At 37.0% G+C, this 27372-nt stretch overlaps 1 protein-coding gene across 1 annotated transcript; it reads left to right on the top strand.

Moving 5' to 3' along the window:
- Positions 1-340: 340 nt before the first annotated feature.
- rhoj (ras homolog family member J) lies at positions 341-23787 on the top strand. The gene is made up of 5 exons (XM_073816616.1): positions 341-564; positions 11436-11494; positions 16579-16743; positions 17303-17398; positions 18865-23787. The coding sequence occupies exons 1-5, from the start codon at positions 351-353 to the stop codon at positions 19009-19011; spliced, it is 681 nt and encodes a 226-aa protein (XP_073672717.1). The 5' UTR covers positions 341-350; the 3' UTR covers positions 19012-23787.
- Positions 23788-27372: the final 3585 nt, after the last annotated feature.

Here is a 27372-nt window from a genome sequence, read left to right as displayed (position 1 = left end):
CCTGACACTGACGATGCGTAGCCGCGTAGGGGCGAATGTGGAAAGCTGTTTGGAGTACGAAGGAATTAAACCGGAGCTGCAGACACTGCTTTTAAAACGGTTTCGTCGTCGGACCAGGAAAATGTAAAACATCGGAATGCAAGTTGTAGGAGTTACGGTGAGTTTTCATGAAACTACTGTCAATGGCGAGGGATTGTTTTGGAAGGGCGAGCTAAAGCGTGGATCACCTACTTGACGGATTTGACCAACTCGAGTGTTTCAATTGCTCACGCGAAGACTAACGTCTCAAAGATCGAACCGAAGACTTGGCTACCTGTGGAGAATATAGTTTCAGGACTTCTCCAACTATCATGCCTACTCTCGGCTCGAAAAGTAGGCAGAATGCAGTGGAAGCGGTTGAGGATGGAGGGAGTAACAGAGATCCTCTCGATACTACGGCCAAAAAGATGTTGAAATGTGTTGTGGTCGGAGATGGAGCTGTGGGCAAAACCTGTTTGCTGATGAGCTACGCAAATGATGCTTTTCCAGAGGAATATGTACCTACTGTATTCGATCACTACGCAGGTAAGATGGTTTCCAGCTCAAAGCATTCAACTGAAGTGCAGTTTACAGTGTCTACCTAATCCTTGTCTACCGCCCCCCACTACAATCGTGTAGGGGACGGTCCCAAGAATAGCCATCTGAAAGAGGAGATATCAACTGCCAGAGCGAGGACTGAGGCCTGACAAACTAAAAAGTAGAAACCGGGTATGAATTATAGTTTGGAGTGTCAGAGCACCCTAATTTAGGTTAATACTAAATATATTTAGACATATGTGCTAAAGGAATTTTAAAAGGGTGTATTATCTTAACTTACATACATTTCAACAATGTTTTCAACAAAATTTAAATATTTTTGGAATTGCGTTGGAATAAATGGGTAACCATAGCAACAGTACGTTTCTGAGAGCTTTGCTTCCGAATCAGTAGTTGTAACAAAAATACTTAAATGTGTGTTTATAAGTTTTTAAAGGTCGTTGATGATAACTTTTCTGTGTTAGAGAAGTCAAAAGACATTTTATGTTGGGCAAAAGGTAAATAATAAATAGCAACAAGATACGCATCAGTATCATGAGAGTCAGAGCTCGGCAGTGCCGCAACCTGTTGATCACAGGAACAGACGGAATCTAAACGCGTTGTCAGTACTGTTCTGTAGGCGTTAAATCTTTGTAGAGCCACTGTGGTTTATGGTCACAAATGTGTTGCCGTCTATTTTTTTTTTTTTTTTTTTTTGTTCTCTCTGACTCAAATTCATAAAGCGTAAAGGCTTTGGTTTCTCATGAGGGGAAAGCCCCTTTTGACACATGCATGATCCCAGAATTCTATGAGGGTCAAGTCCAAATTACACAGTGGCAGACAGGTCAGCTTCAACATCCTCTGAGATCAGCAGGACACTTCCCTCACAAATATAAAGAAAGAACTTCTTGAAAAACAACTTTTACAAACAAGCCCAATGTCCCAGATATGCCTATCTCCATACACTATATGAACCTGGACCACAAAACCAGTCATAACGGTACATTTTTAAATTGATATTTATACACCACCTGAAAGCTGAATAAGCTTCCCGTGGATGTATGGTTTGTTTGGATAGGACAAAATTTGAGACACAACTTTTGAAAATCTGCAATCTGGTACAATAACTCTAAATAGTGAGAAAATCGCCTTTAAAGCTGTCCAAATGTAGTTCTTATCAATGCATATTACTAATCAAAAATTAAGTTTTAATATACACTACCGTTCAAAAGTTTGGGGTCAGTAAGACTTGTAATAGTCTTTAAAGAAGCCTCTTATTCTCATCAAGGCTGCATTTATTTGATTAAAAATACAGTAAAAAAACAGTAATATTGCAAAATGTTTTTACAATATGAAATAATGTTTTTTTATTTTAACATACTTTAAAATAGAATTTATTCCTGTGATGAAAAGCTGAATTTTTATCAGCTGTTACTCCAGTCTTAAGTGTCACATGATCCTTCAGAAATCATTCTAATATGCTGATTTATTATTAGAATGATCAGTGTTGGATAATATCAACAGTTGTATTTTTGGATACAAATATTTTTTGGAACCTGTGATTTATTTATTTTTTTCACGATTCTTTCATGAATAACAAGTTTAAAAAGTACAGTGTATATTCAAAATATAAATATTTTATAACAATGTAAATTATTTATTATTAACTTTTAATAAACTTTTAATTATTAACTTAATACATCCTTGGTGAATAAAAGTATTAATTTCTTAAAAAAAAAGAAAGAAAGAAAGAAAGAAAGAAAGAAAGAAAGAAAGAAAGAAAGAAAGAAAGAAACAATAAAAATGTACTGACCCCAAACTTTTGAACGCTAGTGTATATATGGTAGAAAACTTACAAAATATCTTCATGGAACATGATCTTTACTTAATATCCGAATGCTTTTTGGCATAAAAGAAAAATTGCATTCTTTCCTGCTTAAGTCCTTTTCTTTATGATTTAGCAGCTTCCACATGTTTTTTTCCGTAATTTAGACAGCATAAATTAGTAGATAAACATATTCAGTTGCACATTAACTGTGCAATCCATGCTGTCATCTAGGTAACTGCATAGGTAATACCTATATACTATATAAAAACTGATTTTTTAACAGTCGAAAAGTAAGTTTCAAACCAAATATAGTACCTATGTGATTATAGATGCAGCTAATATCTTTAATGATCAGTTTTCCAAAGCTATTCAAAATTCTAAGATGAAAAATTTAAAATGACACTAATGTAAGGCGTGCCAAATGCAATGATTTTTCAGTTGACTTTATTAGCTGTGAAAAAATGTTATATTTTTAATAGAATAGAGAGAAATGGGAGGAGAGAATTGCTGTTGTTTCAAATTTACACTGTTTGCACTAAAGGAAAATCTCTTATTTAGCATCTTTATGATTAATGATACCACAATGACTGAGTGATTCACATATTTCCAAGGGTGGATAGAAAGAGCTTGTGAACACAAAAAACTCAGTTTAGCCCCAAATGTTATGGCCCTCTTGTGATAGCTTTTTTATTTGCCTAAGAACTTTAAAGCAGGTATTGTCAAAGGATTTTCTATTGCATGTTACTTTCTAATAAGATCAAATAAGGCATGTTTATCTGGGCTGTGCCAAAAAGACGAACACTTTTCCTTTTTATGAGATTTTAATAGTATCCTGTGTTGTAATTTCCTCCAGCTGGCCAGTGCAGCCCCATGACAAACACACACACACACACACACACACACACACACACACACACACACACACACGTTGGGTTTACATGTTTTATGGGGACATTCCATAGGCGTAATGGTTTTTATACTGTACAAACCGTACTTTCTATCGCCCTACACCTACCCTACACCTAAACCTAGCCCTCACAGGAGATTGTGCATACTTTTACTTCATCAAAAAAACTCATTGTGCATGATTTATAAGCCTGTTTCCTCATGGGGACCTGAGAAATGTCCCCACAAGGTCAAAATCTACTGGTATTCCTATCCTTGTGGGGACATTTGGTCCCCACAACGTGATGAATACCAGGTACACACACACACACACACACACACACACACACACACACACATACTGAACTCATTCAAGGAGTGAGTAAAACTTTTAAACTCTTGGGAGTGGAATGAAATGGAAAGATCTTCAGGGAGTGTGATTCTCGGTCAACTCCTGCGGTTGAATTAAGCTGAAGAGAGAGGCCATCCAAGGGACACTGAATGGATGTCAAACATTTGAATGCAGGCAGTTTTTTGCTAATGAAAAAATAAGCAACATTATGGTAACCTTATGGTTTCTAAAGGTGTGATGATTTTATTTTCAATTTATTTTCAATTTGTCAGCACACTTTACATTTAATAAAATGAAACCTTGCTCATACAGAGTAGCGGACACAAAGGCTTTTTATTTGTTTCCTTTATAGTGTGCTGGCAAACACATGTGATTTCAAATTTAAGTTATGGTATGTAAAAGTCATGAATGTATAGACAGAGTAGTAATGAATGAAAGATTGAGAGAGAAAAGAGACAATATTCTTCCAGAGCCAATCAATCACTTACATTCATATTAGGCTTCTTGGGAGAGGCCTTGACAAAGCATCATAATAAAGTAGTGAATTGTCACATATTGGCTTAATGTGCAGGATGAAGAGCACAGAGCACCCATTGTAGGCCACTGAAAGCTGTACTGTGTTGCTATGCTTGAATTGGTCTTAAATAAAAAACTATGAATTTATTCATTCATGGCTCTGCAGTAATGGAAGAGTTTGCAGTACAGGAAGAACTGGGAATATGAAAATTGAATTATAAATGAAAATATAATTAATAAATAAGCAGCTTTTTCAAAACGTGTAGTTAAATGCTGAACTAAGCAATCCAGGCAGATATATTTGGTGTTTAATAGAGCTTAATTCAGTATTTAGATTTTTTTTTTTTTTTACTGTACAGTCAAGTTTAATATTTTTTTTTTCTTAATTTTTTTTCAAAAGGTCATCAAAGCTCTATTTGTTGTTTGCTTTGAGTGTTTTTTATTTTAATATATTTTAAGATCTAATTTGCTCCTGTGATGGAATTTTCAGCAGCATTACTCCAGTCTTCAGTGTCACATGATTTTTCAGAAATGCTGATATGGTTGTGCTGCTTAATATATTTGTGGAAACCATTCGTTTTAGGATTCTTTGAAGAAAAGAAAGTTCAAGAACAGCAATAAGCTTGACCCAACAGTATATGGGACTGTGGTTTCCGTCCATAAATCCCACGGGATCAGAATTCCCTTGTCCAAAACAAACCAGTGACATTCCCGGTCCATGACACAGTGCCTGTTTTATGCGTTTGAGATGAGTCATCGTCTAGTGTGGCTCCCACTAGACTCCTAACAAAATCAACTAATCCACCAGGACCATTGCATTGTGAATATTGCCACGTGGTCAATATTGAAATACGCTCAGCTGGAAAGCTATAGTTATTTTTTTTATCAGTGGTTCACTTTTAAATATTAAACACTCATCTGTGCTTTATTAATGGTTACTGTTCATGCTGCAACACTCCATTCACCACAGCTGGTTGTATAAGCACAGACTGCTAATTTAACACCTATTGTTTTTTCATTATCCTTCCACTACATTTTTTTTTTTTTTTTATTTGTAGATCTTTAAACCACATGGTTTTGATAAATAGTTATTTAACTCAAGAGTATTCTAAACTATACATAATAAAACAATAGCTCATCAGTTAGACAGTGTTTATTAAAGGGTTACTCCACCCCAAAATGAAAATTTTGTCATTAATCAATTAATTGCTCCCATGTCGCTCTAAACCTGTAAAAGCTTTGTTCATCTTCGAAACACAACTTAAGATATTTTGGATAAAAAACGGGAGCTTGGAAACTGTCCCATTGACTGCCATGTAAATAGCACTCTCAAGGCCCAGAAAAGTATGAAGGACGTCATCAAAATATCAGTGCCATCAGTGGTTCAAACATAATTTTACGAAGTTACGAGAATACTTTTTGTATGCAGAAAACAAAAATAATGACTTTATTGAACAATTTGTCTCCTCTGCGTCACCGTAGAGCCATTTTGAAGAGGATCCACTGAACGTCAACAGCGTACACTGTTCTGTGTCAGCCGCCGTTTGCGTCCAGAGGATACTCTCCAAAATGGTGCTATGGTGATGTGGAGGAGACAATAAAATTGTTGAATAAAGTCTTAATTTTTGTTTTCTTTGCGTACTTTTCTGGGCCTTGACAGTGTTATTTACATGGCAGTCAATGGGACAGCCACAAAGCTCCCAATTTTCATCCAAAATATCTTAAATTGTGTTCCGAAGACGAACAAAGCTTTTACTGGTTTGGAACGACATAGGGGTAAGTGATTAATGACAAAATTTTCATTTTGGGGTGGAGTAACCCTTTAACACTGACATGCATAATAGTTATAGTTAAATGAATACTAATAATGGAAACCAGAAACGCTCAGAGAAATACTCTGCCCTCCAAAGACAAAGCGCAGTAACTACACATTTGGTCAAAATTGAGTTAAGGCTTAAAATGGACTTTGTGACAACGATTTTGTCTTGTGGCAAAGTCTCCTGGTTCAATTTTGTCCCGTTTCAGAGAAACGAGTGTCAACATCTTTGACTAGCTGGTGTAAACAATTAAAGGCATTTTTCTCAGTTTCAGTGTTGGCGTAGTTACGGCTCCCATAATCCCGTGCATGTGGTTTAATGGTAAGTGGTATCAACATGCCAGGTTTGTTTGGTGGTTGGTTGGTGGAAAGAATAAGAGTTGTCTAATGGGGTGGTTGAAAGAAGCAACGTTGGTTTTAAAGCTTACTTGACTTAGTTCTAGATTGTTTAGTTCCAAAACAAATAGTGATGACATGAGGGTGAGTAAATTATGACAGAATTTTCATTTTTAATTATGACGTTACAGGGATAGTTCACTAAAAATGAAAATGTCATGTTTACCCCCAGGGTATCTAAGATGTAGGTGACTTTGATTCTTCAGTAGAACACAAACAAATATTTTTAACTCAAACCGTTGCAGTCTGTCAGTCATTTAATGGCAGTCAATAGGACCATAATGGCAGTCAGTAGGTTTTATTTGGTTTTGTCCGTGTATGTTGTTTTGACTCTCAAAGCTGTGGGTCCTATTGACTGCCTTTATATGATGTCAGACTGCAACGGGTTGAGTTAAAAATCTTTGTTTGTGTTCTGCTGAAGAAACAAAGTCACCTACATCTTGGATGCCCTGGGGGTAAGCCGGTTAACATCAAATTTTAATTTTTGGGTGAACCATTCCTTTAAGCAGAATTCTATATATGCATAGAGACCTGGAAAGCATTCATAATAAATAATCAAATGAAAATTCATAATTAGAGGAGAGGATTTAATGTTTTGCTGAGTGGAAGTACTGTGACATAACGTTCACCGACAAGAAAGCTCAATCTTGTAGCAAATGCTGTGTAAGGGCCTTACAGATTCTTTTGGCTTCGGAATATACAAGATTAATCTCATTAATGTCGTTTTTAGTTATGCTACGCAAAATGTGTATGTAGATTATGTATACTTAGTCCCTCTGGCAAGCACAGTGCTGCAGCAACAGGAATTGAAAAGAGGATAAAAACCCAATGGCTTATTTTGCAGTTTGACCACCAATGCCTTAAAAGAAACACTAGTGGAATAAGCCTTTTCTTTAAAAAACACACTTTAGGAATGCCAGCCACTCAAAAAACAAAGAAACCCATTTATAGATAACAGGGCATAATGGATATATGTGACCCTGGACCACAAATCCAGTCAAAAGTAGTACGGGTCATTTTGTAGCAATAACCAAGAATACATTGTATCAAAATCATTAGGATATTAAGTAAAGATCATGTTCCATGAAGATATTTTGTACATTTCCTACCCTAAATATGTCAAAACTTCATTTTTGAGTAGTAACTTGGACAACTTTAAAGATGATTTTCTCAATATTTAGATTTTTTTTGCACCCTCAGATTCCAGATTTTCAAATAGTTTTATCTTGACCAAATATTGTCCTATCCTAACAAACCTAACAACTTGCATCAATGGAAAGCTTATTTATTTGACTTTCGGATATATGTATAAACCCTTATGACTGGTTTTGTAGTCCAGGGTCACATATTTGGCATGTTAATGTAAAGGTCTGTCTGTCTTTTTATTTTGTTGGCATTGGCCGGTTTACTGACACAGTAATTTGGTTTTGAAACATATTCAAAACCTAGTTATTGGTTTTGAGGTTACATTTTGCTGACATGCAATAGAGTTGTGATCCTCCATAAAACAGTTGTGACAACTGCACTGTAAATTACCAGATTACCAGGAGAAGTTCACTTCCAGAGTGAAAATTTCATGATCATTTACTCGTGTCATCCAAGATGTTCACGTCTTTCTTTCTTCAGTCACAAAAAAAGAAATTTAAGGAAAACTCTCCAGGATTATTCTCCATATAGTGGACTTTAATGGTGGCCAATAAGTTGAAGGTCCAAATTGCTGTTTCAATGCAACTTCAAAGGGCTCTACATGATCCAAGCCAAGGAATAAGGGTCATATATAAACAATGCTGTCTTCATGAGCTAGTGCAAGACGAGCATTTGTGGTTAAAAAACTAATAAATTTGTATTTTTCTTAGAAAATGACACATTGTTTTGCTAGATAAAGACCCTTATTCCTCGGCTGGGATCGTGTAGAGCCCTTTAAAGCTGCATTGAAACTGAATTTTGGACCTTCAACCTGTTGGTTACCATTGAAGTCCATTATAAGGAGAAAAATCCTGGATTTCTTAATTTCTTTTCAACTGAAAAAAGAAAGACATAAACATCTTGGATGACATGGAGGGGGTGAGTAAATTATCAGGAAACTTCTCCTTTAAGATGCCAATACATTATGATGGGCAACAGTTCACTATGGAAAAATGGGTGTCATTTGTAAGTGAGCAGTGATAGCGTCTAGAGGAAATGTTTATCACTTGAGCCCTAATGCACCGGTGCTGGAAAGTGTCTAAATTAAATTTGCAGTCTCTTGCTATTACCATGTGAGTATCTATACAATTCACTGTACTGTTCTTATAGGCTCATTGAATGCACATGTAGTGGCTTACTCATTGTCACAGGCCAGTCTGTGAAAGAGAAAAAAGGAATGAAGAATGTTGAGGCATGGAGGGGCATGTGGTCGTCCGACACCCCAAATCGCATTTCACAACAGTGGGTCAGGCTTAAGTGAGACTGTAACACAACATTGATTTCTCTCCAGGCCACAGAATGGGGGCTGGGGTTTGCAGAAAGCTCAAGCCTCATGGGGAAAAGCAGCTGACCGGAGAGAACAGCTGAGCGCCTGAATCACAGCCACCAAACCTTCTCCATCCCTACAGACTTGAATTTCTCTACTTCTCTCAGATTTTCACCTCACATCACCCCGGCCTTGTTTTTGTACTAGTGGCTTTGTATTTATAGGCAAAGAAAGAGTCAGAGAAACAGTAAGTGAGAACAAGGTTAGACTCCTTATTTAGTCCAGCCCCAAGAGGGGAAAAGAATTGTGCTGGTAAAAGGACCTGTCAGGAACAGCTGATACACAGCGACAGACTCAAGGCCACTGTTTCTGGTCCATCTTCATAGTCTACAGGGAAAGAACTTTAATCAAAACACCAATGGTTTGCTACAGCTGTGATGCTTCACTCATTTCTTTCAGAAAGACACCACCCTGGTAGCTCCTCAGTGGCCCCCTGTATCTCCATGAGGCTAAGCTAGAGGCATTAGAACTAGTGCTGCTTTTTATTTGTCTCGTCCCCAGTGTTGAGCACATGATCGTTAAAATTAGCATTGAGATTAGCAATCGCTTAAAGCGGTCTAAGATATGACTGAACATTTCATCTGAATTTTAAAAGAGGAGCACAGACTCTTGTAATCATTTATGAAACAAACATTGTGCCTTGTCAAGTGAACCAGTTAAGCTGGCGTAAGAACTGCTTTAGGGGTTTTAGTGTCTTTTAGGGTTTTATATTCATGACTGACTAGAACTATTCAAATTATGCATTCAGTATATCAAGAGGTTTAAAATTTTTTCCTTGATTGGGGTGCAATCAGAAAAAAGGTTCAAAAAAGTACAAAATAAATGTACGAAGATAAGATAGAAGGTGAACCCTATTGGAAAACCTAGATTTTAAAAATCAGATTATTGTTATAGTCAAGTGGTCTTCATCTGTACTCAAAATTCGCATTGCCATATTTTTGTGTTTAAAGGGATGGTTTACTCAAAAATGAGCTTCCACTAACTGTCGTATGCTCGTTCACAAGAGAGTGTCATTCCAGCAGATAGCAAAGGATGTAGCGTAAGCACAAAGAAGAGACCAAAACAAAACACAGGTCACGAATTAGAAGTACAAAATGAAGATTTGCAAAGAAAAATATCTGAGAATTTCAATATAAGCCAAGAGGAGAGGAGAGGAGAAAATGTCATCCAGTGGAACACCACTCTCTCGTGAATGCGTGTACGACAGTCAGCAGAATCATCTGTGGTGAATTTCTTCGTTTTTGACTTAAGAGATGAAGTCAGCGACACTGACTTGTCATCTCCGCAGCAGTGATGCGCCTGTATGCATGTTTCATATGGATTACATAATCTGAGAATCCTTGTTTTCTATTTGAATTGGTTCATTTAAAAGCAGACACTTCACTCTCATATATTTTAATGTCTGTGAGGCAAGTAGGCTATACAGGGAGTTTCGAAGTTTCAAGCTAAAGTTTACATCCTTGTTTGCTTTCATTATTTTACCAAAGTGCAATGTTTCGTTGTTATTCTGAGTGCACACATAAACGTAGAGTCTTTACAGATTCGAAAGATGTATTACTTTTTATCTGTGTAACCAAAAATTATTATTTTAAGAGCAAGTGACCACACCAGCTCCTCCATCTGTCATGCAGTAAGCACGCTACTGCTTAGCTTCCACACTCCCTACAGACACTTGAGTAGTGCACATTTTTCTAGGTTAACATTCGATTGAGCAGCCAAATAAAGTTGCTACTATTTACATATTTCAGATAAAAAGTCGTATTTGAGGTCAATGAATGATAGGTGAATGTCTGATGTACTATATTAGCACATCACCCATCACGGACTGCATTACTGCGCCACTTTCTGTGAATTTTGAATTCTGAAAATTTTGGTCGACTAACAGTTAGTGGACTATTAGGGGGCAGCCCTAGGTGCCAGTCATCAGTATTCCAGGCCATCACAGAGCTGAAAAGATTGAATTCAGTTTAGGGTTTCTCAGGAAGGCCTGCAGGAATCTGATGAGGGCTACCTTTCACGTCACAGCCTCTTTCTTCTCTCACGCACACATTCCTTTATTCAGTCTTATCAAACCACTATCAGAGCACTGAGTTTGAGAGGAGTGTGGACACAGTGGACTAGTATCTGCGGTTTGTTTAAAACTTCAGTGAAATATTGAGTCCAGCTGTTCTCCTGCTCTCAGCAGTGCTCTTTTATTGTGTGTTGTTTGATGACAAAAGATTGACTTTTTTTTTTCCTTTTAGTTATGTCAACACAGCCGTTCTCTCCCCCTCATCACCCGCAACACAGAATGAAATATGTATGCAAGCACACACACCACTCTTCCCTCCCTGTTTTCCAAAACCGGTCACCCCTTGCTGTTGACAGCTGTCCTGTTCCAAATCAACCTCCGTTCCCACCCACAACCAAACAGCAGGTCCAGAGTTCTGGAAGTACATCAGAGGGATGTGATACAGCAGGAGCATAAACGCTGCTGGACAAACATGTTTTGCACACATTTTCTGCACTGATTTTCTGTTTTATATGCATAATGAATGTAACAACCCATTCTTGTTGTCGTTTTCTTCTTTTACAGTTAATGTAACTGTATCTGGGAGGCAGCACTTACTGGGATTGTACGATACTGCTGGACAAGTGAGTTAATGTTTCTGAAGTCTATATAGTCACAAAGTAAAAGAAGCAGATCTTTTCTTCCATATTGTGATGTACAGTGGAGATCAAAATTAGAGAACAACCTACAATTTCCAAAATTTCAAGGTCACTGTTTAGACCTATTCAAAGTTATCCTAACTGGAGTAGAAGGGCAGCATTGAAAAAGAACTCTGATCAAAATCAGAGAACTCTTACTGATACCTCCAAGTTATTGGTATTAATCTGGTGCTAATTTCCTTAATTGTATGATGAACTAATTAACTGGCAGCATTTCTCTAATTTTCACTGAGATTTTCACCGGGCTGCTCTGAGATGACTGAAGCCCTGCGACAGGAAATTGTCCAAAGAAGGCCAAAGAGATGAAACTTTCAGCTATTACAATAGTAGTTGGTCATTCTAAATATGTGATTTCTTAAATATTGCAGCTTTACAGTGACACTAATAAATTCAAGTTCCCAAAAAAGGCTGGCCATCCACTTAAGATAAATGCAGTAAACAGGGTAATGCAGAGACTCTTAATGAGGAATCGGTTCAACACTGCAGCTGGAATTGCTTGCTAGTTCAGTACTGAACAGGGTGCAAATCTGTCATGTTTAAGAGAAGTCGGAACTGAAAGTGCACTCTGCAGTGACCAAGTCTCTCATCAGCAGAGAGAATCAAAAGGCTAAGCTCACCTATACTGAGGAGAATGTTGTGTGGAGAGAGGACAACTGCTCCAAAGTTCACTTTAGTGATGAGAGCAAGATTCGGGTCTGATGGGAATCATTTTGTTTAGTGTCAAACTAGGGAAAGACTGAAACCCAAGTGCATAAAGAAGTCAGTGAAAGGTGGATTAGGAAGTTTGGGGAATGTTTTCTGAAGGAGTTGGGCCTCTTATACAGGTACATGGCAGGATGAATGCAAATGTTTATCAGAACAAAGTTATGGCTAAGAAACCCACTACAGTTACCAAACTATGGAAGAGAGTAAAAGAAGAGTGAACCAAGATTACACCATTGCAGTGTGAGAAAGTAGTGATGTCCTGCAGCAGCAGATACACTGAAGTCATTCAAAGCAAAGGACTCTACACTTCCTACTTATTTCTGACAGCCGTAACCCTCCAAAATCTTTGTCGGAATCTTCTTTTGTATTACAGTGGTTACTGTTCTCTAAAAAATCAAGTATTCATAGATTGTTCTCTAATTTTGATCTCCACTGTAGAAATGGCACCAGGATTCACATTGAAACTATTTAAAACAACAAAAATAGAATTGTGGCCATGTATCAGATCACTCTGAAAGTCACGTTTAATGGCTGAATTTACAGACTGTTTTGAAAAATGTTGTAAATAAAGCTGGAAGCACTGACTTGAAATTACAGCAAACCACAGCCTGGGTTGTTTTTGTCACTGTCTGCCCACCATAATGACTTTGATTCAGCTTATTGCAGTGATTCTTCAAAAGGAAACTCACATGACTATTCATATACAGCCTGAAGAGATGCATCTGAACCAAAGCCCAGCTGTTTACATTTCTTGTGTGTCTAAAGGCATACAAAATCAGCCGTCCCTGTAATACCCATCGCATGGGACCCAAGTAGTTAAAGGAATAGTAATATTAATTATTCACTGTCATGTTGTTCCAAACTCGTAAGACCTTTGTTCATCTTTTGGAAATTAGGATATTTTTGCTGAAATGATAAAGTTTTCTGACCCTGCATAGACAGCAATGCAACTAAAACATTCAAGTCACAGAAAGGTAGTAAGGGCATTGTTAAAATAGGTAATGTGACATCAGTGTTTCAACAGTAATTTTATGAAGCTATGAGAATACTTTCAGTGTGCAAAAAAAAATTAAAGTAACAACTATATCCAACAATTTATTTTCTTCCATGTCAGTCTTCGAAGTCCATTTACGTAAAAGAGTACCATGAGTAATTAATGACAGAATTTTCATTTTTGGGGAATTATCTCTTTAAGAGTTTTAATCCTAGAATATATATTGCAACTAATTAAAATGTCTAAACATAAAAAAAATAAAAGAACTTGATATGAAAAGTCGATGACTCTCTATCCAGGGCTTTAGCATCTGTGTTAGCATTATGGATAAGACTTTATTCTTTTTGAATTTTATCTGTTGTATGTCAGACAGTGACATGTTAGTATGTTTTATGTACCATTGGTGTATTTATTTATATATTTTTAGTTTTAGTCATTTGTTTACATGTGCTTTTGTGATTTTTAGTATTTTTAAATATTTCTGTCTAAGTTTTAACTTTTTCTCATTGCAGTTTTTTGGTACTCAAATGAAAATCTGAAATGTTGTTTTCATGACTACACTCTTAAAAATAAAGGTGCTTTAAAAGGTTCTTTACAGTGATGCCATAGAAGAACCATTTTTGGTTCCACAAAGAACCATTCAGTCAAAGGTTCTTCAAAGAGCCATCTCTTTCCTACCTTCTTATAACCTGAAGAATCTTCATTCGCCTCAAAGAACCTTTTAGACCTATGACACTATGAAGCACCTTTATTTTTAAGTGTAAATGCAAGTTTAGTTTAAGGTTTTAATCCAATTTCTGCTTTATTTCAATTACCACTTTTAATAGTTTTAGTTAGCAACTAACAATATCAACATTAGCCTCAAACATCTTTGGTTTTTGCATTGTATCTCAAGTTTTTAACAGCTTTAGAATTAAATGACACCATTGCCAATCTAAAAATAAAAATGGGGCCTTTTTGACATATTTGTGTTACTAAAATTCAAATGTTTTCATGATTAATCATTAATATCATTTCCTCACGTCTGTTTAACAATTTCACCATCAGCATCTGTTTAATACTCTTATAAAGTATTCTCATTTTCCCATGAGGAATATCCTCTAATAAGGACTTTGGCAGTTGCTGACATTGCAAGGGGGATGGCATTCATTAAACGGGATGTAGTTTCTAACAGTGCATAAATTTGAATAAATAATGAGGGAATAAACAATTCTTGTTTATGCAAAAATGCAATACAAGCAAAATAGCATTATATGCATATTTCACCATAGATGTCTCAGATACTGTGATAAAAGTGCTATAGGGTACTGATTTGCATAACAGTATAAATATTTACCAACACACTAAGGGTCACTTTTTGACGTTTCAAGGACCGTTTTTGCCTAAAGTAATAAAGAAAGCTAAAGTGTAAGTGTTACTGCTCAGCTTGATATAATTATGTAAATGCTTCTTAGGGCATATAGCTGTAGCAAGCACAGTATGAGCTGTAATGAAGAATATTTGCTGCGTTTTAGAATTGAAAAGACTGACTAATGTAGTGCACCACATATTGCTGTATAAATGAAAGTTATATAATTCAGTACATCTGCTCCCATAAGCAGTTCACTGATACAGCGTCTGTGTGATGTCTGGCCCTTCTCTTTTATTGATCACTCACTATGAGATCAATGGCTCTCAAGAAGAACTGACTTTTACAAGAAGCTGGTGCGGCGCTGTCGTTCGGCACTGACATTTTTAAAGGCCTGATGTGAATTATTTATGTTAATTTGCATTTTATAATAAGTGGCAGTTTTACGCGGAACATTATATTTATTGACTCATTTTTAACTAGGAGTACTTGCAAATCAGGTACTTAAACAGCAGTTTTTTTTTATATTTTGAAAGTCTCTTATGCATTTATTTAATAAATAATGCAATAAAAAATATAGTATTGTGAAATCCGTAATCAAAAATCATTGTAATTTGCTGATTTTGTGTCTAAGAACTTACTAACTCCAATTTTTAGTAGCATGAATATAAATTTGATTCTTTTTCAAGAATGCTTCTCCACACTCAAAAATAAAGGTGCTTTAAAAGGTTCTTTACAGTAATGCCATCGAAGAACTATTTTTGGTTCCACTAAGAACCATTTAGTCAATGGTTCTTTAAAGAACCATCTTTTTTTTTTTTATAATCTGAAGAACCTTCTTTCACCACAAAGAACCTTTTGTGTGAGAATAGTTTATGTGTTGAAGGTTCTTTATGGAACCATTTAAACAAAAATGTTCTTCTATGGCATCGTGAAGCACCTTTATTTTTAAGAGTACATGATAAAAAAAAAGTATTTGTTATTACAGTTAACACTGTAATTTCCACAACTATAGATCCCAAGACATTCAAAGTCTGCTGGTTTAATAAAAAAAAATGTGTAAGAAATCAATTTAGTTGATGGGGTTTTTTATGAAGCTTTAAAGGAGAACTCCGGTGTGATATTGACCTAAAGTGTATTAAATCATGATACCGAGTGTGAACGTACCTTGCATATCTCATCTCGGTTTGTGTCCTGCTGTCCGAAATCTGGGGTCAGTTAGCCGATGCTCCCAACAAGGTGTCAATGAGAGCCAATAGGGCATCGAAGAAGCCATGTAAATAAATCAGTGTTTTACGCCATTTACGAGGCACAAAGTAGCTCCACACTTCATTGGTAGACTTCCAAGGGCCCTGACATTTAAAACGAGACATTGAGAACTCAGAAAAAGCACCGGTAGTTTATTTACAAGTAGATTTATACAGACATCTTCCACCAGGAACAGACCGGTCGCCTCCATCTTAAATGTAGTCACGATAAGTCGAGTGTCGAGCACGAAGGAAACTACAACCTTATACGTTGATAACCTGATAAATTCCTTGGTGCTCGACACTCGACTTATCGTGACTAAGTTCAGGATGGCGGCGACCGGATTTTATTTTCCAGGTCCTGTCTGTATAAATCATCTTGTAAATAAACTACCGGTGCTTTTTCTGAGTTCTTTGGAAGTCTACCAATGAAGCGTGGAGCTACTTTGTGCCTCGTAAATGGCGTAAAACAGTGATTTATTTACATGGCTATTCCGATGCCCTGTTGACTTTCAATGACAACCTGTTGTGAGCATCGGATAACTGACCCCAGATTTCGGACAGCTGGACACAAACCGAGATGAGATATGCAAGGTACGTTCACACTCGGTATCATGATTCAATACACTTTAGGTCAAAATCACACCGTTCTCCTTTAACCTTTAAATGAATCATCTGTCCTCTTTCACATATATTTTGTTTACTCGTCATATAGGAGGATTACAACCAGCTGCGGCCTCTCTCCTACCCCAACACCGACGTCTTTCTCATCTGCTTCTCTGTCGTGAATCCAGCTTCGTATCACAATGTGCAGGAGGAATGGGTACCTGAGCTCAAATCCTGCATGCCTCATGTGCCCTATATCCTCATTGGAACACAGGTATCAGATAAAATATTAATATTAGTATTATTAATAATAACAATATTATTAATATTATAACAGTAGTAATAGTAGTTTAAAATGTGAACATAATAGTCAAAATATGAACATGAATGGAAATGTGTGACCCTGGACCACAAAACCAGTCATAAGGGTCATTGTTTTAAACTGAGACTTCTATATCATGTGAAAGCTAATATACAAATAAGCTTTCCATTGATGTATGGTTTGATATACAACTATTTTAAAATCTGGAATCTGAGGGTGCAAAAAAAATCTAAATATTGAGAGAATTGCCTTTAAAGTTGTTCAAAACAAGATCTTAGCAATGCATATTACTAATCAAAAAATACGTTTTGATATATTTACAGTAGGAAATTTACAAAATGTCTTCATGGAATATCCTATTGATTTTTGGCATAAAATAAAAATGTATTTTTGCCTATTGCTACAAATATATCCGTGCTACCTAAGACTGAGTTTGTCGTCCAGGGTCACATATGTTAAGTCAAATGTTCAACAATTTATTTATTCAACTTTTTTATCTCATTAAATTCAGATTGACTTGCGAGATGACCCAAAGACACTGGCACGTCTGCTCCAGATGAAGGAGAAGCCACTGACCTATGAGCAAGGCCTCAAACTAGCCCGAGAGGTGATGGTTGTTCATACATTTGGTGGTTTGGCTTAATTTGCAGTTGTTTTATTCTTGATCTGCCTAAAAATAAATATGCTTCACAATGCCATAGAAGAACCTTTTTTTGTCTAAATGGTTCCATAAAGAACCTTTAACATCTGAAGAACCTTTCTGTTTCACTGTGTCTTCAGATTATAAAAAGGTAAGAAAGAGATGGTTCTTTAAAGCACCTTCGACTGAATGGTTCTTTGTTGAACCAAAAATGGTTCTTCTATGGCATCGCTTGAAGAACCTTTTAAAGCACCTTTATTTTTAAGAGTGTAGGTTTCAAAAAATAGAAAGTGTGATTCATAAACTGTGTTGCAAATCACTGAAAGGATTAATTACAATTCTGTGTCATCCTCATGTTGTTCCAAGTATGTCACCCCATATAACTAACTTTCTTCTGTGGAACACTCACACACACATACAAAAGATGTTTAACAGTGTTTGAGCTGTTCTTTTCCATTCAATAAAAGTGAACAGTGACCACAACTGTCAAGCATGATTTAAGGCAATTTTTACAGTGAATAAAAAGTTCAACTTAAAGGCATAATTCACCCAAAAATGAAAATGACCCCATGTTTTACTCACCCTCGAGCCATCCTAGGTGCATATGACTTTCTTTCTTCAACTAATACAATCTGAGTCTTATTTAAAAATTCCATTGCTCTTCTAATATAATAGCAGTGAATGGCTGTTGCAAATTTGAAGCAAAATAAAGTATAAATAAAAAGTGCTCCACACAGCTCCGGGAGTTAATAAAGGCCTTCTGAAGTGCATCAATGCGTTTGTCTATTGAAAAATATCCATATTTACAACTTTATAAACTGTCATCTCTACAAGTGCTAGTCTCGCAAGTCTTGCAAGAACCAAGTTTTGTTTACAGCAAAGGAGAACCAGTCTCCTCGTGGCTTATATCGAAATCCTCCAACATCTTTTTTTTACAAATCCTTGTTTTGTACGTCTAATTCATGAATACGTCAGTTAGCAAAAGCTAGAGTTTACCGTTTAAAATGTTTTAAATATGGATATTTTTCTTACACAAATGCATTGATTCACTTCAGAAGGCCTTTATTAACCATCTGGAGCCATGTGGCATTTTTTATGATGGGCTTCAAAATTTTTAACCCCATTCACCGCCATTATAAAGTTTGCCATTTTTTTATACAACTCTGATTGTATTTGTGTGAAAGAAGAAAGTCATATACACCTAAGATGACTTTAGGGTAAGTAATTTTCATTTTTGGGCAAACTATCCCTTTAAGGATTGTAAGTAGACTCTCTTTTTTAGGATCTTGACAATCTATAGTCACTATCCATTTTCTTTGTATTGAAAAGAGCAGCTAAACCTCTCCTTTTGCGTTCTATGGAACAAAAAAGTTACTGTCCCTTCAACCTAAAGTTGAGTGTTTTGTTTCAGAATTGTATATTATTGTCCACAGATTGGAGCCCAGTGCTATCTGGAGTGTTCGGCACTGACTCAGAAGGGACTAAAGACAGTATTTGATGAGGCCATCCTGACAATCTTCAGCCCAAAGAAACAAAAGCGGGGCTGTGCGGCCTGCAGGAGCTGTTGTGTTATCGTGTGAGGATAAAACATCTCCAACTGTGAACACCCACTCTCCTCCAAAGCTTCGGGCAGAGTAACAGACCCTAAACCGCCTCCAGTCTGCTGTACATCCTTCCTTTCTCCATCCGCCTGTTGTCCCTCAGGACAATGAGCGGTCTTGCCCTCGGTTTGTGTGTCTCGTGGAGAGCTGCTCTGTCCAAAACAAGTGCCTTAACTTCTTCCCGCATTGCCTTACAGGATTCTCAAGCCAAAGAAGTCTCAGACGGGACTGCGGTTACTTGAACCGACGTGGGGCGACATCGCCAATCTCCAATCCAACATTTCAGATTCAACTCTGGGCCATTGGATTTTTTTTAAACCGACTATATTATATGGTTTCTCAAGGCTTATGAAAAAATGAAAATCCATTCCTCCGTATAAGCTGGCTTTCTCTCAGTCACCTCAAATCAATATTGCGCTCTTTCTGGAGTCAATGCTTCAGCAGTTCGAGCTAGTTAATAAGGGAAATTCTCTGGAGGATGGCCAACTCATCAATAGAGGTAGAGCTGACGGAAAGAGTGAGAGAGAGAAATGAGCGTTAGAAGTGCATCTTTACCACAAATCCTTGGGTCATTCAAAATTAGCAACTTCAAATAACAACAAACTGCTAAAGAACTACACATCTAAAGATACATAAAATAATATGTTATTCGTTTATAAGAGTGACAATCAAGCACATTATGTGAAGACTGAAGTCTGTCAGTGACAAAGGGAAAATGTATCTCATGACAACATTAGCCCATTCATATTTCCTCGTGTTTTTAAAACTAAGATGCCCAGAAGTGTACTTATTCACGTTTTTATGAGCCATCAGATCTTTATCTTTATACAGTGTAGGTGTAGAACAATGATGCCATATAATGGTGCTGTAATTGTTATATTTTTCATACGCATTTACATTCTGATTTTTGAAGGGGCCTGCATTTAGTCTTCTCAAATGACTCTGCCTACACACATTTCAAAAAATGCTCTCATTTTCCTCTATTAAAGAACTAAAAGTATGGAGGACTGTACGTGCCACTTATAAATAAAAATAGAATGCAGAAATCTATCACCAATGTATTAATTCCAAAATTTAAATCGTTAGGTAGATTATTTTATAGATAAATAAATAACATACTTTAAACAGTTTATTAAGTTAATTCATGTTAAAAAAAAAATGTAGTTAAATGTGACATAATATATTAATAAATAATTTTAAATACAACTGGAAGTTAGCATTACTCTAGTTTCGGCCTCAAACGTCACATTCACAGAACATTGACTGAATGTCTGATAAATAATGCACACAAAATTAGAAACACTTCCGGAGTTCTTTAAGTCATCACCTGATTGGTTCAATTCTACAGGGTTTTCAGGAGATGCGTGTCATGTTCTTTAATGGTCCACCTGGAAACAAAACCGTTGTGATGACAAACCCCCTCATGAAAATTTACAACTGCGACATTTTCCCCGAAAGTTTGAGTAGTTTTCAAGAGTGTGATTTTAAAGAGGTAATCAGATGCAAAACTCACTTTTACATGTTGTTTGAACATTAATGTGTGTTGGCAGTTTGTGTACACAACCACCCTACAATGATAAAAATCCACCCAGTGGTATTTTTTTAATCTTTAAAAGTAATATCCCCTTTTTAAAATCAGGTCATTCTCAGTTTCTTGTCGTTGTGACGAAACACATTTGATTGACATTAGCGTCTTACCTTAGACCCGCCCTCACCGAGCTGAAACAGAGGAAGACTCTAATTGAGCGATTGAGGTGTTCTGTTGTTGGATGTAATAATGAATATAGCAGTAGTCATTTACTCCCAGCATCTCAGCCGCTTAAGAGGCAGAGGACAAAGTTACTTTCGTTTTTAAAAGGAAAGCGCCGATCCCGATTTACATATGCATCTATGTTCGTGTGAATCATTCGTGATGCAGCTTCACCCACAGCAGAAGTGAGTATAAGGGTTTTTTATGCATCTGGCCTTTCTTAATAATGTGCTTGTTGGCAAGTTTCACCGATACACGCAGCTAAATGCAGCTAAACGCGGCTAAAGTAAACATTACAGCTCGTAATCACTCAGCAGAGAGGGGCGGGGTAAGCAGAGCTCATTTGCATTTAAAGGGCCCATGCAATAAAATGAGCTGATATTTTGCAGAGCTGATTTTGACAAGGTAAAAGGGTGTTTTTTTACACTACTATTGAGAATTTTTGACCAAAGTATATTAGAGACTTTTCATTAAGACCCTAAAGAATCATATGAACTTGTGGAAAATGGGCATCCGATGACCACTTCAAAAGTGTCACATGAAAATCTGACTTTTTCCATGTTTAAGCGCTATAATCAGGTCCCTAGTGCATTTACCAACACAGAAATGTGAAAAACTATTTTGGTAAGTCTTTCTCTGCAAGCTTGTGAAAAAGCAAGCCACTCAGATTTTGCTTCCCCTGTGACGTAGAAAGGGGGATCTTGTTATAATATCACCGCCCCTTAATCTGCACGTTTCCACCCATTGCGAGGCCATTTTGTTTTTGCAAGCGACAACAGTGTACCAGTTCTAACGCCATGCCAAAAGTTCAAGCAAAGCATGCTAGTTCAGTCGTTGGCTGCACAGACGAGCACAGAACACTATTTAGAGTCTCACCCTCAGAGGAGACAAGAGCAATGTATTTATTGATTTATTTACTGTATATCACACTGTTTCCACACAGATCTAATATAAGCATGCTATTTCTTTCCCAGCTGTTTACCTTCACAGACAAAACCGACTGTTTTTATAACTCCTGTGTGTTTTTAACATCAACTTGTGTGTATTTGGCAGTTTAAGCGTAATAAGACATGAAAGAGAATTTAGTTTAGTATTTACATGCCTTGTAACAGCTGCTTTCTGTGCGTGTGCTTCAGATGTGTGTGCTCAGAAAACCTTATATCAAAAGTTATCTGAGGTACGAGCTGTAAAGGCAAAGTCCTATTCTGGGGGCAGGGAGCACCAGCTCATTTGCATTTAAAGAGGCATGCATGAAAACAGCGTGTTTCTGCTTCTACTCAAAATAGGCATTTTCAAAATTATATAATAAATTATCTGTGGGGTATTTTGAGCTGAATCTTCACAGACACATTATAGGGACACCCGAGACTCATATTACATATTGTAAAAAGGGCCACAATAGATCTCGTTTAAACACACCGAGGCTGTAAAAGCAGACTAGTGAGTGGATGTGTTTTCCTGTTTGGTGTGATGGTGCTTAATGTCCTTGAAAACCTCTGTAGTCTCATTTAGCCAGTTGTTAGCAACTGCCTTTTTGAAGACAAGTAAAAGCTTTGAAAAAGTCACAAGGGGGGTATTACTGGTGTCTTGTATGCCATAGCATAAAACAGGAAAATATCTAGAGCTTGTGTTCATTACAGATCTTACTGTAATCATTTAAACAAGAACCCAGTTAACGAATCCCATAAACATTTGCCTACAAAAATACATCATCCCTGCAGCACTGTATTGTTGTGATGATTTTAGTTTCATTTAACATTTTAAACATGAATTAAACATCAAAGTGTTTTAAGTAAAAGGTGATTTTCCTTTTCTGTCAAATCAATTAATCGTGATTCATTGTGATTAAACGCAACTAAAATAAGTTTGTTTACATAATATGTGTGTGTGTACTGTAATATATATATATATATATATGTGAATCATACATAAATAGGAGTATATATATATATATATATATACTCCTATTTATGTATGTACATGTATTTATGTGTTTTTATATATACATATAAATATATACAGTACACATATTATGTGAACACAAACTTGTAAGTGGCACTCCTAGTCCTCCACATGATCCAACACTGAAAAAAAAAACATTATCATCCTATCACTCCCTTTTTCAGCTGAAGTACTCGAGCATTTACTGAGGACCAGGCTTATACATTGTCTAACTGCTCTGTTTTGCCTCTGGCTAAAGCCACCCCCTCATTTTCCCCTTTAAAGATCAGCTCAAACACAAATGGCTTTGTTCTTTCGACTTGTTTTCTTCTAACATGTGGTCATGCTGTAAACTGCACCGCTGATCATGGACTCTCAGCAGTCCTGCCTTAAATATGTGGCCTTTTCAAAAATAACAACGGTTTCTTACTGTGTTTTGGTACAAGTGTGAAATAATATGTGCTATATTATGTGTTTCCCTTACATTTTTGTTTTGGACATGTGTTGAGCAATATAGGTTAACCATCTGCCAAAGCAAGCATATTCACTTACCACAAGCTGTCCTGTGAGTACTTGTAGTTCTCAGACGACCATGTTATTAGACACCAGAACTGGTACTGATTACTTCTGACTGCTCTTCACATCAGTCGTTCCTTAGTTTGACCTCAGGGACTTCTTTCCGGAGCCCGCAAGGTGCTAGCGACCATCCTCGGGCTGAGGAATCAAGCCTGCTCCATAGAGAGGAAGAATGAGCCGTCATTCACTTGCCTTTAATGTAGCATAGAGTTTGTTTCTTCACTCAGTTTAAGTGCACTTACGACACTGTGCCTTGCATTGTCCTATGCAATTGTTTATATACTGTAATGCTAATGAGAAGACCAGTTTTCAGTCGCTGGTTGAAAGAGCTATAACTTGAACTCAGTCTTGAACTCAACTGTAAACTTATATTTAATATGTTTAATGTTGTTTTTTCTTTACATTTCATGTACTGATTTATATGCTTAAGAAACATGACAGCTTTCTTTGCCAAAACTAAAAATGTGTTGTAAATATACACAGAGTGATTAAAGCTTGTGATGAAACTTCAAAATTGTCTTTGAAATATTCATTCATGGGAGTACTCACAAGTTTGTCCAATTTTAGTTACAATGCTGCTGGAGGTCCACTATCGTGCCAGTGATGCCAAAGCAAAATGAAGGTCAGTGCAGGAGAGGCTTCTTTGTAAACTGCTTTTGTGAAGCGACATCCTAAGGATTCCGGTGACATCCGCTTTATTTTACCTGAGCTGAACAGTCCGTTGTGCTGGTTTATATTGTTGTCATATTGTTTTATTATCAAGGCACACGTAATCCAAATTAACCTGCGGATGTTCTCCTCATCTAGGGCTACTTAATTAGTAAGGCAGTGTTGCCAAGTCCGCAGTTTTCCCGCTGAGCTACTTGTTATTCTGCTGCTGCAGGTTGCTTTTAGTCCGCGGGTTGAAGCGAAACAGTGTTGCCAAGTCCGCGATTTTCCCGCGGAATTGGGATACTTTAACGCGGGTTGAATCGATCCCAATAATGTAATATTTAGCCCCTGAAATGCTTTTTTTTTTTTCAAACAGCTTGATAAATGGGCGATCTGACCAATCATAACGCAGATTCTGCCATTATAGGCCCTAAAAACTGCAACAGGAGAGAAGATTAGCCTAACTTCCATGGACTTAAACTTTAAAAATAAAAGTGTATTGACGTCTTTCCGCGGTTGAAATAAAATATGTTCTGATGTTCATTAATGTTTTAAATGCATTAAAGGGGTCATCAGATGCAAAATTCAGTTTTAAAATTCATGTTGTTTATACATGTTTTGGCAGTGTGTGTACACAACCACCCTATAATGATAAAAATCCATCCAGTGCTTTTTTTTTTAAATCCCCAATAATAATAATCACTTCCTCGGATCAGGCTGTTCTGAGATTCCTGGCAGAATGACTTAGTTCTGCACAGGCCACTACTACGATTGATGATTGACATGAGCTTCTTACTTTAGACCCGCCCTGAGTGAGCTGTGAACTGTCTGCCACACCGGAGCAGAAGTAGACAATGTGTCAGATTGAGCGATTGAGGTGTTTTGTTGTTGGACGTAATAATGAAGACAGAGGATTAACGTTACTTTTGTTTTTGAAGAGAATGCGCCCACTGATCTACCTAAATGCGTCTATGTTCGCGTGAATCATTTGTGATCCAGCTTCACCTACAGAAGAAGTGAGTAAGGGGTGAGCAGAGCTCATTAGCATTTAAAGGGGTCATTGGATGCAAAACTCACTTTTACATGTTGTTTGAACATTAATGTGTGTTGGCAGTTTGTGTACACAACCACCCTACAATGATAAAAATCCACCCAGTGGTATTTCTTTATCTTTAAAAGTAACATCCTCTTTTTAAAATCAGGTCATTCTCAGCTTCTTGTCAGTGTGACGGCACACCGACAGAGGCCGCTGCCACCATAGTTGATTGACATACCTTAGGCCCACCCTCACCAAGCTGAAACAATCTGACTCTGTTCGCCATTGTGTGACTCAGGATCAGGGGAAGACAAGAATGTCTCAGATTGCTTGATTGAGGTGTTCTGTTGTTGGATGTAATACTGAACAAAGCAGTCGTCATTTACTCCTGACATCTGAGCTGCTGAATACGCAGAGGATAACGGTACTTTAGTTGTTAAAAAGGAAAGCGCCGATCCCGATCTACATATGCGTCTAACTCGTGTGAATCGTTCCTGATGCAGCTTCACCCACAGCAAAAGTGAGTATAAGGGTTTTTTAATGCATCTTTGCAAACGGCCTTTCTTAATAATGTGCTTGTTGGCAAGTTTCGCTGCTAAATGCGGCTAAAGTAAACATTACTGCTCATAATCCCACAGCTGAGAGGGGCGGGGTGAGCAGAGCTCATTTGCATTTAAAGGGTCCATGCAATAAAAGGAGTTGTCATTTTGCAGAGCTGATTTTGACTAGGGCTGTCGTGGTTAAGGAATTTCCCTTGCAGTAATTTTGAGTGGCTCAGTAGCGCGGTATTACCGCCATATAAATAAATATATATATATATATATATAAATAATTGTGTGTAGGCTGTTACAATGTAAGGTCGTATTCAGAAATCAATAAAACGAAACCAAATCGCGTTGATACATGAAGTGAACAGTACTTACATAGAAACCTAGCCAGAAAGAAATGCAAATTTTGAAGAAAAATGTCAGACATACTTGGAGGCTTTGCAACTGAAATCTTCGTATATACAACAGTTAGCGCGCACCCTCGAGTCTGACTGGACAAGAGACTTTGTCAGTATTTCACCTGCGTGTTCTAGACGAGCTGTCAGTCAGTGCAGTTTCATTGTTACGCCACAAGATGGAGGCAAGAGACTATCTTTGAGTAAGTCTTTAAACCGTTCATTCAACTACACCTTCAAAAATGCTTATTTATTCAGAGAGACATAATGAAACACGATGTTGAAATCATTTTAACTTTAATCGCCAATTTTAAAGGCTCAGCTGACCAGAGCATCGATGTTAAGAGACAGAGATTTCACTTTCCTTGGACATGACAAGCTAGTTTCACATACATACCTGACTCGATCTGAAAGACAGACGCAGGTAATCGCACAAGCTCAGTCGATCTCTCTCTCATTCGCTGTCTGTTTAGGCTTGTTAAGTGCATATCTACTGAGCCTCATAATAAACACATTATGTTATCATTACTAACTTATTACTAATTTAATATTCAGCACACAGGCATTAAGTGAGAAGGGCAAATCCTTAGGAAAAAAGAAAACAGGCAAATATCGCGGTTGCTGCGGTTGTTGCATTCCTCTGCGGTTATGCACGTCAATAGCGCGGTATTGCGATATTGCGGTTATCGCGACAGCCCTAATTTTGACAAGGTAAAAGGGTGTTTTATTACACTACTATTGAGAATTTTTAACCAAAGTATATTATAGACTTTTCATTAAGACCCTAAAGAATCATGTGAACTTGTGGAAAATGGTCATCCGATGACCCCTTTAAAGGGACATGCACCAAAATGTCTCGCTGTGAACAGAGCGGTTTTTGACAAGGCAAAAAGGGTTTTGTTTTACACTGCCATTGAAAATTTTTAACCATATCAACTTGGACATCCGATGATTCACTAAGTGGGCTGGGTTTTTGCGAAGGGTGACTTGTACTTGTGAGCTGTTTTTAACATACAGTAAAACGCAGACATTTCCGGGATGAAAAACCGGGACATCTGGTCGTCCTACCCTTATGAAAATTAACCATGGTTTTATTATAGTAAAAGTGTAGTAAGCATGTTTTTTGGCATATTACCATTTGTAAAACCAAAGTTTTACTACAAATACCATGGTTAAACTATGGTTAGAATACAAAAACCATGGTTAACTTGTAGTTACCATGGTTTAAGTATAACCATGGTTATTCGGTTACATACATATTAGTTCGGTATTTGTAGTAAAACCATGGTTAATTTTTGTAAGTGTAATTCACTAGCCTAGCCTTCATAGACTGTACATTAACATTATATAAAGGTCCCTCACCTGTCGTCAAAATTCTTTACATATGCATTGTGTACAGTTTCTGTAGTCAAAAAAAAAAAAAAAGGAAAATTCTGTCATTAT

Source organism: Garra rufa, chromosome 13 (genome assembly GCF_049309525.1).
Source record: "Garra rufa chromosome 13, GarRuf1.0, whole genome shotgun sequence".
NCBI lineage: Eukaryota > Metazoa > Chordata > Actinopteri > Cypriniformes > Cyprinidae > Garra > Garra rufa.
This window is presented reverse-complemented; position numbering and strand designations above follow the sequence as displayed.

What these genes read in the sequence shown, in the direction of transcription:
- rhoj (XM_073816616.1), top strand. Translation starts at nt 351, where the DNA reads ATGCCTACTCTCGGCTCGAAAAGTAGGCAGAATGCAGTGGAAGCGGTT. An exon ending in ATATCCTCATTGGAACACAG is followed by an intron (nt 16,744 to 17,302) that starts GTATCAGATAAA and finishes CATTAAATTCAG; the next exon opens with ATTGACTTGCGAGATGACCC. An exon ending in GCCTCAAACTAGCCCGAGAG is followed by an intron (nt 17,399 to 18,864) that starts GTGATGGTTGTT and finishes TATTGTCCACAG; the next exon opens with ATTGGAGCCCAGTGCTATCT.